This window comes from Helianthus annuus, chromosome 12 (genome assembly GCF_002127325.2).
Source record: "Helianthus annuus cultivar XRQ/B chromosome 12, HanXRQr2.0-SUNRISE, whole genome shotgun sequence".
Classification (NCBI taxonomy): domain Eukaryota; kingdom Viridiplantae; phylum Streptophyta; class Magnoliopsida; order Asterales; family Asteraceae; genus Helianthus; species Helianthus annuus.
Window position 1 is genome coordinate 21,371,519 of NC_035444.2, and position 13,482 is coordinate 21,385,000.

Consider the following 13,482-nt stretch of genomic DNA (forward strand, 5'->3'; position numbering starts at 1 on the left):
AATTTTGTAACTAGTTGAGTTAACTTGTTAGTGGTTAATTTTATCTTTTTATTTTATTTTAACCGGTTATTGCTTTAACTGGTCCGGTAAATTACTTTAATCGGTTATTTTTAGTTAATTAATTGGTTCTTTATCTTTTTTGCATTTTTTTGGGTTTTTTTCTAGTTAATTGGACTATTGGTTAATAACCAGTTCCTATACCAAATATCTTTAACCGGTTACTAGCCGTCGTTTATAAAATCAAGCTTGGTGTAGGTTTACTCACTTTATGACTTGGAGATTACTTAGAGACTTACAAAAACTTAACAAAAGACATATGAACATTAAAGTTTCTGGAACAAAACCTTAACACAAGCCCTTCAACATGGAAGTTTGTTGGTGACTTGGTTTTGTGCGAAAATGCTCCAAACACAAAGTAAAGATGAACATGTTTATAAAGTTCAACAAAAAAATCTTCAGTTGGACCTTGAAAATGGTGGTATACCAACTTTGTTTACCTTGGTAAACATGTAGTAATACTCCTAGAGATTATCCAAGGAAGAAAAAAAAAAGAAGACCAAGAGTGGGGATCCTACGGAAAGTGACCAAAACTCACTATTTTGTTTTTTTTGAACTTTCTATCCAAAGTGGAAGAATTGGAAGATTAGAGAGTGTTTGAGAGTGATTTAGAGGTCGTGAAAGTGTTTAAAAGGTGTTAGGGTTGGTATTTATAAGTAAGATAAGTGGTTGGGGTTTCAAATGAGCTGGTTGGAGTTAAGAGGATGGAAATTTCATTTTTGGTCCTTGTAGTTGTTTTGTTGGTTATTTGGTGCTCAAAACACATAGTTAAGCATGTTTTGGTGTTTTAAGCGTATCTAAGCATGTGTAATATTAAATCACGTATGAACAATATTTCAAATAAAATATGATCTCGATGTATGACTCGGTTTTGAATTAAAACGCATATATGTATTATGCAAGTATGATTAAACAATGATGATATAAAATATAGTTTCCGTTATGATTAATTCTTGAATTACAAATGATTGAAGATAGAATATGAGTTAAAAACGAAATGAAAAAATCTTGAAAAATACGGAACGTTACATATAAGCCTTTTACTAAGTTTCATTTGTGGTTCCCCCCTTCAAGGTAAAAATCCCCGGATGGGGGATACACTCGTTTGTATTCTTCATTTCCGCTACCTCCAACTTATGCACATGTATCTTTTTATGGCCCAACAATTTGTTTTGTATAACATAGCAGGTCTAATTACCATCCTATAAAACTTCCCTTTTAGCTCTGCGGGTGTGACACGTCAGCAATAACAGTTATTGTTGGCTTTGATTCATATGGTTGTCGCTTCCTTGTTGGCAAGTCATCCCGCTGTTGAAAAATTGTAAAATTAGGTTCGCCATCTCCACTTAATATATATATATATATATATATATATATATATATATATATATAGAGAGAGAGAGAGAGAGAAAGTATAACGTACTTCAAGACTTAACCTACATTAACATACATGACAAAAAATATAACGAGCGTTATTATCATAGAACGTGCGTGATTATAGTCCCATGCGTGATTATGTGGTCCCATGCGTGATTATACTCCTGATCCAACGGTTACCATTGTCTCCTACGTGATGTATGATAAGGCTTTTTGTATGTTACCCTTACTATATATATATATATATATAGGGGACCGCTAAAATGAAAATTGCCTCCAGTTGTAAGAACCATGAGAACTACACCGTACGGGGCGAGTTGGACCAAAAATTTTTTCATAAACGTAGATGCGTGTATTATAAACACATGTAAAAAAAATTAAAAAAAAATTGTCGTGTGTGTAGTTTTGAGCACCACAAGTTTGTGTTTACGGGTACCGTAAATTTTAAATAAAATTTACGGTACTCGTAAAAACAAACTTATGGTGCTCAAAACTATACTCACGACATTTTTTTTTTTGAATTTTTTTTTACAAATGTGTTTATAATACACGCATCTACGTTTATGAAAAAAAATTGGTCCAACTCGCCCCGGATCAAAAAGTTCTTATGGTTCTTACAACTGTAGGTGGTTTTCATTTTAGCGGTCCCCTATATATATATATATATATATATACACATATAACGTTAGGTTCATTTGAGAACATCCCCTGTGAACTTTGTGAACTTACCTTAGCCCTTGATTTAGATTAAGATGAAAAGGGGTGGGGTTGTAATTGGACATATAAACTAATATTAATTCCTTAATTATATTTCGTCATTAGTAGGTAGTTATCCACGAACATTTTCGTGATCCTATTTTTTGTGATCTCAAAAGATGATTTAAATGTTATCAAGATTCTAAATCAATTTTCATCCAAAAATATTAGAGATTGACAATTTATTTTATTTAGACTATCGTCCACAATTCCCCTGTAACACCTCGAAAAACCATATCCGGTAATGTACTGACACGTGTCCATACTCTCAGTTGTGCCTAATGTTGGTCGGAAGGGACTAATTTTGACAAACATTGAAAGTATGAATGTGGAGGGACTAAAGGTGTCAACATGCTGAAACTATGCCTCTAAGTGACCCTTTACGGATCACAAGTTTGATGCTATACGATCGTGTCCATACTCTCAAAATAAGCCAAATATTGGATGATAGGGACCAAATTTGACAATGCATAAAAGTTAGGACGTAGAGGGACTAAAAGTGGAAATTGGTGAAAATTTTGGTCTTTGAGGATCGTATACGGACCGTAGACGATACGTCTATACGGTCCGCAAAGAAGTGGTAAATCAAGTGCGCACCAGGTCCTTACGGACAGCAAAGGAGAACCTTTACGCTCCGTAAACAGTTGCCATCAACAGATTTTTGTTTGGGCTCCAAGTTTACCATCTTTTCGTAACTATGGGCCCCTTGCATGCATTTGCCACGTTCTAGGACACTAGTCCTCATTCTCTAAGTCTTGCTAACACCTGGAACCATCATGTGCAAGCTCCAACACTATAAATAGATGTGTTGTTGCAACACATTTCCTTGCACCATTCTTAAATTCACTCTCTACTCTCCTTTAGAGTTTCCTGACTAGAAAGGAGTTTCCCACTGAGTTATTTTCAGTCTCTTGGACCACTTGTAAGTGCTCCATCCTTTTAAATTTTCGTTTTATAGGGTTTTTAAGCCAAAAGTCAAGCAATTTCGAATATTGCTTTGACTTTCAGTTTAGACCGTTATATATAAAAAGATACATTGTTTGATAAAAAGATACAAGTTATAATTAAAGCATTCAGGGTTTTTACATTTGTTTATATCTTTCAATTAATCAAATCAGTATTTGTCACACACCCAATTCGGTAACTATGGTCATATTACTATTGGTTAACACTTTGTCCAATAGCAACACTAGACTAGTAGCGTATACAAAACTCCACATACCGGTAGTAATTTTAGAATACAAAAACTTAATCATTGTAAATACGTGGAAAACATTTAGGGTTTTGCAAATCATTTGAAAAAAAGATAATGACTCATTTTGCAGATTTAGATTTTTCAGTAATAGCCTTCCGGTCTAAGTCCCGGGTTCCTAATTAAACACACAATGTAACACGTATTAGTGTATTAACCCGATTCAAACTTTAACGATAACCACGAGATCAAAACCTCAACGTAGACGACAAAATATAGCCTTATTCAGGCAACACTTAACATTCGTTGATTTGGCTTCAGATCCATCGGACAGGGTCTCATACCAGTGATTAGGGTTAGCACGCTGATTACGGAGTAGAGTTTCAGGGTTTAGGGGCTTAGGGTATTTGAACAGTAGTTTGAGAGAGAAAAGAATCGATATATAAATCCAAAAAGTGCACCGAGACTTCTCCCACGGCTGCCCTTATATAGACCACCTAGGTTTCTCCTGCGCGTCACTAGAGAAGCAGGGGACTCCCCCGCGTGGCGTGACGGCTCCTAGCTAGGGCTAAGCCTGCCTCGTCAACCGCATAGATTTGCCACTTATCGCGAAACGGTACCACGTGGCCTGGTACTCTCCCGCGCGTCGCGGGAGATATATGGGTATCCCCGCGTGGCGCCTGAGATGTCAGGATATGGATTCCTCGTTTTTCATGCTGGGTCTCGTCGTGCGTGTTTGGGTTTTTTATTATGGTTCTTTATAGGGTCTTTTGGAAGTTGTTATAGCATCTCTTCATGTTCTGTTGATTCACTCATTCGTGTCTTGACGGTCTATATAAAGCACGCTAACTACCTGGAAGGGGGTTAGAAGGGTGGTTTGGGTATTGTTCTTGCCTTTTTCAGTGTATAGATCCTACGAGGACTTGACTCAAGCTTATTAGGACTTCCTTTGAGGCAGATAACATCAAATCGAGGGAAGTAAGAATGGCTTGAATCCCTTATAAATAAACTACTACTAAAAATTTAAACCGGCCTTGCAAGACTGTATCCCTGCTGACTCAGACCAATATGGCCGAGGATAGCGTTGTCTCCAAAAGAGGGACATTAATAACTTACTTAATTATCTTTCAATATTTCGCCTTGCGGGACTGTATTCCTGCTGACTCAGACCAATATGGCTGAGTGTAGCGTTACCTTCAAAAGAGGGACATACCACTATAACTAGATAATCTCTTGAAAAACCCAAAGTGCGGAAATCATCAAAGGATACATAAAAGATGAGTCGGAACCAAGTGATTCTATCTTGTCTATTTGTTTCTTTTATTTATTTAGTTTCTTTCTTTATTTTACTTATTCAAAATCTTTTCTCAAAATTTGGTTAGATTAGACGTTGACGATATTCCGGTATTAAAAGCTCTTATGTCCTTAGACGACCTTGGTATCTTACCATCACTATGCTGCACCAACGATGGGTGCACTTGCCCTAACGTGTTGTAGAGAGTGATAGTGTTATATCGTGTTTTATAAATTTAAAGCTAGATAAATGAATAAAAAGTACTTAAAAGTATATGAAAAATCATACACACTCGCACCACGTCACTGCACAAGAAATCATTGTATTTCCCAAAACAATAGAATGAAGTCGACAAACGTGCAATACGAAACAAGGCACAAGATGGTTATGTGTAGTTTCTGAGTCTCGCCAGAAAAGACTCGACCATGACCGGCGAACACAGTTTCACCTTGAAGCCCTAGCCGCCACATTTGACCAAGAAAACCACATGCAACGGTAGATCGAGATTGTAGTCACCTTAAACAGCCGAAAATAGCCTTCCCGGTAGCCTATATAAACCCACATGTTGTTATCATCTTCATTGGACCTTCAAACAATCACAACCGCTGCTCTTTAAGAGATGTTTTAGGTCATCGGAGGTCACGGTAAACACTGAACCCACGAGAGCCGCCGTCGTCGCTGCCTGCAAATAATGGCTTCGTCACTGCGATATGTATGTGAAGAAAAGAGGGGGCTGGTTAGCCTGTGAGAGAATCGAGATGGTTGTGGGGGGTGGCGGGTGGCGGTGGCAGATGTGGAGATGGAGGGGTGGATGTCTGGGTGAAGGGTTTAGAGAGAGACGAACTCGACCATAGAATATAAATTTATATAACAATCGTCACTTGATATTGGTTGGGATTCAAGACTCCGATGACAATCGTTGAAGACAGCTGCTGGGAATAGAAAATAACGAGATAGAGACGAAAAGTCTTTTCTTCACAAACATATTATACAATTTTATTAGGCTAGAGGGTATGGTGATGGTCCTCCAAGGGAAGATGATCCGCCACGTAGGCGTCACGTCATAGTCCTTCCAAGGATGGTCCATCCCACAAAAGTAGAGGGTATGGGAGGATGGTGCTAGATGATCCTACCCCACAAAACTATGTACAAGTATTAAAGCCTAATGTACAAATCCCATTTCACAAACAAACAAACAAATAAACAAAGGGGCCCCACCTGTTTTGGTCCGTCTTGGACGTCGAGAAAGAGACGGAGAGGACGGGGACGGGATGAAGACCGGGGGGGGATGGGTCTAAAGCCGGCGTCAGAATGAAGACGGGGCTGAGGACGGGCCATACCGTCTAGCCTTACTTGAAAAATAGTTAATGATATTTTTATTTTATATTGATGATTATTACTTGAAAATACTTGATGATATTTTTATATTATATTTACGAATACGAATTGATGTATTAAATATATTTGGTGAGTGAGGGGGTGTTTGTTTTTTGTGAAAAGCTTTTCAGGGCCTCTTATGTCTGCCCCACACAGACCACGCGCAGACGTTTGAGTCTGCAGTGTGTTTGTTTTCTCGAAGACATTTCATTAAAAAAGGTCTGCAAGACCTCTTCTTAGGGCAGATGTGGACTCCCCTCTTCTGGCCTCTTCTCCTCTCCTCTTCCATTCCATTCCAAAACACAAATCCTCAACCCTAACATCTTCTCCTCCACCCCTTCCTCCTCCCAGCCGTCACCTCCACATCTCCGCCACCACCATGTCGCCGCCGTCACCTCCCCCACCTCCATACTCCCTCCGTCACCTCCCCCACCTCCATACTCCCTCCGTCACCTCCCCCGCCTCATGGTCTGTCGTCACCTCCCCCGCTGATAACCCTACTGCCACCGCCTCCCCAAAATCAAATGGATTATTTCTTTTTAATACTATGCTCTGGCTTCTGGCTCTTCAAGAACTCTGCCCATTTCAGCTTTTGATGATGGTTTTTCCCATTTGTTTGGAGATAATAATATGCAGGTTTTGAAAGATGGAAATTCTTTTCATTTATCTCTTGATCAAAGAACACGTATGCAACAAGTTCATATACTATTATTTTTATTTTTGTTATTATCTATTGTTTTATATTTCAGTTTGATTTTTGAGTTCATTTTCTCTAGCCATCGCCGACTCCACAGGTATGTTCATGTCTTTAATTTTTGTTAAACAATTGTTATTTTTATTGTTTAATATTTGTTTAAGAATTTTTTTTTTGTTTATGTTCTATTTCCCCAAATTCTGATCCAAAAATGAACGATGCAGATGTTTCAAAGCAGATTCGGCACATGGTCGGATTCATTGTGACCAGGTTACGGAGTTTTGTTGCTTGCTGATTGTTCGTTTGTTATTGATTAGTGAAGCGTTGTGAATTTAAGATAGTATATGTGATTTTGTAGTCCGTGTGTAGGTATGTACTATACGGTTATTCGTTTGTTTGATTGATTTTTGTAGGAAGTTAACTTGAGAGTTTGTACCGGTATCCCTGATGATTTGATTTATGAATTACGATCTATAGATATAGTTTGTGTTGCAGGAAGTCATCAATGAGAGTTTGTATCAGCAGTTTGCAGAAGTTAAAAAACAAACAGTCTTTTTCTTGCAGACTGCAGAGGTTTGGTCCACCTCTTCTGCTACAGATGTCTGCATATGTGGTCCGCAGACTGCAGACATTTTATCTCTGAAAAAACAAACAACACCTGAGTGAATTGTCATGAGGATATAACAAGGCAAGGGTAAAACTGAATTGCTCATCATCTATCGTAACCATAGGCAATAAAACGATGTATTAAATCATGTATTAAACAATGTTTAAATCGTTTGGTATTATATCCGCTCCATTTGAACCGAACAATTAGCCCGTAAAATGACTGGTTTCATGTTATTGTCCGATTCTGTAAACATTAGTTTTCTGATGCGTGTGTAGTGTGTATATGATTTAGATATATAATTAAGCTCTTTTTACACCTTTAGCCAAGTTTTAAATTTATAAAACACGATATTCACTAACACTAACACACATATGGGCAAGTGCACCCATCGTGGACGTAGTATAGTGTTGGTAAGATACCGAGGTCGTCCAAGGACACAAGAGCTTTTAATACCGGTTTATCCTCAACGTCTAATCAAATCAAAAAGTTAGAAAAATGTTTTTAAACTAATAAAATAAAAACTAACTAAATGCTGAAAAATAAAAATAAAATAAAACAGATAGACAAGATGAATCACTTGGATCCGACTCGTGTATTAGTATAACCTTTGATTATTTTCGCACTTTTGCACTTGTTTAAGAGATTATCTTAGTTATTGTAGTAGGCCCCTCTTTTGAAGGCGATGTTACCCTCAACCCAGTAGTTTGAGTCAGCAAGGATACAATCCTAAAGGGTTGGATTATTGGAAGATAATGAATTAAGTTATTAATGCAAATTATGGTAGGCCTCGCTTTTGGCGGTGACGTTACCCTCGGCTAAGTAGTCTGAGTCAGCAGGGATACAGTCCTAAATAACCGGGTTATAGTATTAATAGTAGTTAACTTATGAGGGGGTCAAAGAGTTTGGATCCCCGCCATCCAATACCTATGGGCATTGAAGGAGATCCTATTAAATTTGACCCAGGTCCCTTGCAGGACCTCTAAACGCTGAACAAGGGCAAGACCCTTACCAAACCGTTCCCTTAACCCTCGACCAGGTAGCCAACATACCTCCATATAGACCGTGGAGATATGAATGGTGAAAATCTTTTATTTTATATAGACAGTAAAATAATGCCAAGACACCACGGACAAACGATAAGGAAAGATCACCTTCAACATAAGCAACTAGTTATTAAAGTCATTAATATAAAACCAAATAAAAAGTGCAAAAGATTAAAAATAAAAAGTATTATACTAAACACTTGTCTTCACCAAGTGATGTAAGAGACTTAGGCAAACATGGCCTTGATTGTCAAGAACTCTTACTATCAATCTTGGATCCCGAGACGACTCACATACTCTACGATGGACAATGGGTGATGGTGGTGGATAATGGTGTTATGGTGGTGGTGGGTGGTGGATAAAGTGTGAGAGAGGTGGTGTGCCAAGGGATGAGTTGGAATGAAACCAAGCACTCCTATTTATAGGCTGAACAGAAGGCTGGGCACGGCCCCGTGTCCGCTGGACACGCCCCCGTGCCCGTCTGACACTCTCTCTCTTCATTAATTGTAATTCGCAATTACAATTAATGCGCCTGCTGTACTTTCGCCACGCCCCCGTGCTCACTGGACACGGCCCCGTGGTGGGCAATAGAAGCTTCTACAGGTTTGTCTTTTCTGCTGCTTCTTGGGCACGGCCCCGTGCTGGCTGAGCACGGGGCGTGTTCAGGCTTCTGTTTTCTCTTCTTTGCTTGGGAGGATGCCGTTGAGGGTTCGGGCAGTATACTTTTATCCCTTTCCTTGTATTTATGTCAGAATTAGCTGTCTTTTTGCTTCTTTTGTGAATTTGAGCTCATTTCATCCTGAAAATACAAAAGGAAGACAAAAACACTCTTTTTCCAACATTAGTACTTAAAAAGGGTTAGTTTTATGCCTTATTTGATGTAATTTATATGTTGCATTTTACACACATTTTCGGTTGTTATATATCGAGTGTAACTAACATAATGCTTTTGTAAAAATAAAAAGGCGGAGACTTAGCTTTCGTGAAGAAACGAAATAGAGTTTCACTTTTACCCGCTAGGCTACTAAATTATTTTACTTGCCCCAAATTTTTAAAAGTGACAATTTGGCCACTAAGCTACTACTCCATTTTACAAATTAACGCCTAGGTCTCCCTATAAAAATATAAATTCACGTTTCAACCTTTTTTTTCTGGAAACGAGTCGAGTCAAATATAATTCGTTTTTATGCTTATTTTTATGTACGTTTTGATGTACAAGTTACTGTACGTTTTGACGTCGCTAGGTCTTGATGCAAATGTAAGGGTGTTGTAGTGGTTAGGTGGAAACCCACTAAACGAACCAATCCGGTTTCGATTTCGTTTCTTTTATATAGTATAAATTCGATTTGTTTTACTTTTTGGTCACATTGTGTTATATTGGATACGTCAAAACATGTGTTTTATATGGTTGACACATTATATAATGTTTGGATTAATTCATTTAATGTTTGTGATATACCCACGCAACAACGCACACAGCCCTTATGACTAGTTTTGTATTGAAAAGTAAGTTATTCATTTTTGTAACTTGAGAAATAGATACAAGTTCAATTGGTACTATATGAAGATTACCTTATATTTAGTCATGATGATGGCTTAAATTGTAACTTTAAATCTAACTTTTCTCTGGATTAAGATGTTGCAATTTTCGTGTAGTTTATCTTCGACAGTTTGTTCTATAGTGTCTTCGTGGTGTAAGATTCCATTTATTTGGGCGTTTTCGGTGAAGGACTTACTCGAATCGCATGATTTTATCAGTCTTAAAGGGAAGAAAAAAGATATTGTCCAAGGTATTATTAGAATTGGGTGCTGGAGTATTTGGAAGGCCAGGAACGAGGCCAGATTCAACAGCAAATGCGTAAAGCTGGAGGAAATAATTCGGGTGTAGGATCGTGTTCTGACCCGAATGAGTCGTTCAGAGGTGTTCAACTTCGTTTCAGGTGCGTAATAACAAGAAACGGAGGTAGAAACAGCCGAAACTTCACTAAAAATGCTGATTGTATTGATTTGACAATGTTTACAGCTCAAACCTCACACCGGCAGCACTTCGGTATGGAATACAAGGTGATCGCTCTTAGTTTCGCTCGAATGAACATCCCTATATATAGACTTGGAGGTTTCGCTTTTATGACCATGTACACATGAGCGAAACCTCATGTGTACCTATAAGCGAAACCTTCAGGTACATATAAGCACATATAAGCGAAACCTCACCTAAATGACCATATGAGCGAAACTACTAACTATACACATATACTCTTCAGTTTTCTCGTAAAACGCGCCCTAATATATACAATACAAAGTAAGACTCGATCCAAGACGAAGTCGACAGATGTAGTGCACCAACATCGGGAGATAAAATCGATCGGCTTTTTTTGGCTTAATTCGAGAGCTAAGGATGGTGTGATTAAGTGGGAAGATTGGTGTAGTTTTAGTATCATGTAGTTTTTTTCTGTTTGTTTGTTTGTTTGTTTGTTTGCCGCCCTCCTCGGGTTTTAGGCGTTTGGTTTAATGAAGTTCTCCTTTAAAAAAAGGCAAAGTTAAATGATTGTAGGAGAAATAATTGTTCACCTAACAGAGAGGAAATGAGATCCAAAGTATGTTCAAAGTTAAAGGTCGTAAATATCTTTCTGACCATTTATTCAAGATTTCACAGATACTAAGGGTGAACGGGGCGCTTTGTGGGGAGAGGTTCGGTGAGGCGAGTCCCCGAGCGGGAACACCGTCGCCGACCCCTCGGGGAGCGTAAGCGGGGAGGGTGGCTCGGTGGGTGTTCACCGCGTGAGATTTCAAGTTTTTTTTCCTTGTTTTTTCAGGTGAAGAAATGAAGAATTCAGGTGAAAAAATGAAGAAAAAGAGATAAAGAAGAAGAGAGGATCTTGCAGGTGAAGAATTAGGTTGGAGAAAGAAGAAGAAGGAGGAGGTTGGAGAAAGAGAATTTTTTTTTTTTCAAAAATAACTCTAAACTTTTGTTTTTAGTTTAAAAAAACACTCAAGTTTTTTATTACTTTTAAAAGGACCCTAAAATTTGTTTTTTAATTTAATGAAATGTGTTTTTTTTTATTTAGTTTTTTTTATTTAAATTATGTTTCACTTTTATAAAAATATTTTTTTATAAAAAAAAGAGTAAATTACAAGTTTTGTCCTTTATGTTTGTACCAAATTGCAGGCGGTGTCCTTTGTCTTTAAATTTGACGAGTTTTATCCTTTACGTTTCAAAATCCTGCACGTTATGTCCTTTAGCCCTAACTCAGTCAGATTTTTTGTTAAATATGATCATGTGACTTGTATATGAGGGTATCTTTGTCATTTTATCTTTCAGGGGCTATTTTACAATAAATGATTATTCAGGGACTACTTGTAAAACACTGAAAAATAAAAAATAAAAAATAAAAAAACTCTCCCTCCTCTCTCTCTCTCTCTCTCTTCTCTCTCCCCTCTCTCTCTCTCTTCTCTCTCCCCTCTCTCTCTCTCATCACTTCTCCCCCATTAATGGCATACCGGAGACAGAGGCATACCGGCAGTCAACGCTTGGCTGATGAAGACCACCACCTTGAAGAGGAAAAGGAACGGTAGCACTAGCAGCAGCAGAAAGCGGAATGAAAGATTCATTAGCAGGACATTTATCCGCTCAGTTAGGTCAAATCACTTTCAAGCCTCCGGTCAACAACAATTCCTCTCGATTTCAAAGTCTTCTCGATGAGGTGTCGTATGATGCATCGGAATCTGCTCCGTCCACGTCGTCGTTTCCGTCAGCCATGGTTTTAGATTTTGATGCTGATATTAATATGGATGATAAGGATTTTATTCTCAGGCTTGACTTTTTTTTGGTAAATTTCTTGTTTTAATTCTATTTCAGACAATTTTACAAGTTTAAAGCTTTTTCACAAAAGTTTAAATTCTATTACTTTAGAGCTGATAGGTATAGTTGCTTAAAAGTTTGTTATTTTTTTTTTTTTTTTTGGAACAGCAACATACAATAGAAAAAGAAAGGAGAACAACCAGTGATAGCTGGAAACAAAGAAACAGAAGATAAGAAAGGCCAAACAGACCAAAAGAAAAAAAAAAAAACCAACAGAACTATACTTGTGGAACTCAACATCTGATTGTTGATGAGAGAGAGAGAGAGGAGAGAGGAGGGAGAGTTTTTTTATTTTATTTTTGAGTGTTTTACAAATAGTCCATGAATAATAATTTATTGCAAAATAGCCCCTAAAAGATAAAATGACAAAGATGCCCTCATGTGCAAGTCACATGACCATATTTAACAAAAAAATCTGACTGGGTTAGGACTAAAGGACATAACGTGCAGGATTTTGAAACGTTAAGGACAAAACTCGTCAAATTTAAAGACAAAGGACACCGCCTGCAATTTGGTATAAACATAAAGGACAAAACTTGTAATTTACTCTAAAAAAACAAAAAAAGCAAGTCCCCCAATAGAGGAGTGCCGTCATCAAATTGAGGGTGTGGAGAGATTTAAAGGGGGAGTTGACGTGGCACGTGCCAATTGAGTGTGTGTAAGAGAGGTCACTTCCCCTTACAGGAGTGCTCCTTAGGCTATAGGGTGTGGTCATGACCCTCATGACCACCATGACCCTCCACATAGGCACCACATGATTCATCTTTAATCCATTATTCAAAACCACTACCCTAAGGGTGTGGTAATGACCCAAACCACTATCCCCTTTATTTTTGTTAATTTGTTTTTGTCTTAAAATTATCAAATGGGAGGGTCGTGACAATCGTGGTTTAATCCATGGGAACCACCATCAATCAAGGAGGGGGATGGTATACCATTTAATTAATGATCCTATGTGTAAATAATGTTCCAATCCATGACCCCCACACCCCATAGCCTTACACCCTAAGGGTGAAAGGGGCACCATGCGGGGAGTGGGGCGGTGACCCAAGTCCCCGAGCGGGAACACCGCCGCCATCCCCGCGGTGAGTGAATTCGGTGACCAAGATCGGGGAGGGTTCACCGCGTGAGAGAGGAGAGAAAGAAGGGGTGAATGGTTGTTAATGTGGGTCGACTCTTTTTCCACCAATCATATCTTTTTCTTCTTTTTTTATAAAAAA

General features: G+C 38.2%; 1 protein-coding gene across 1 annotated transcript; it reads left to right on the forward strand.

The window, feature by feature from the left end:
• The first annotated feature begins 6,258 nt into the window (after positions 1-6,258).
• Positions 6,259-7,227, forward strand: LOC110896455. The gene is made up of 3 exons (XM_022143790.2): positions 6,259-6,689; positions 6,803-6,847; positions 6,972-7,227. The coding sequence occupies exons 1-3, from the start codon at positions 6,433-6,435 to the stop codon at positions 7,075-7,077; spliced, it is 408 nt and encodes a 135-aa protein (XP_021999482.1). The 5' UTR covers positions 6,259-6,432; the 3' UTR covers positions 7,078-7,227.
• Positions 7,228-13,482: the final 6,255 nt, after the last annotated feature.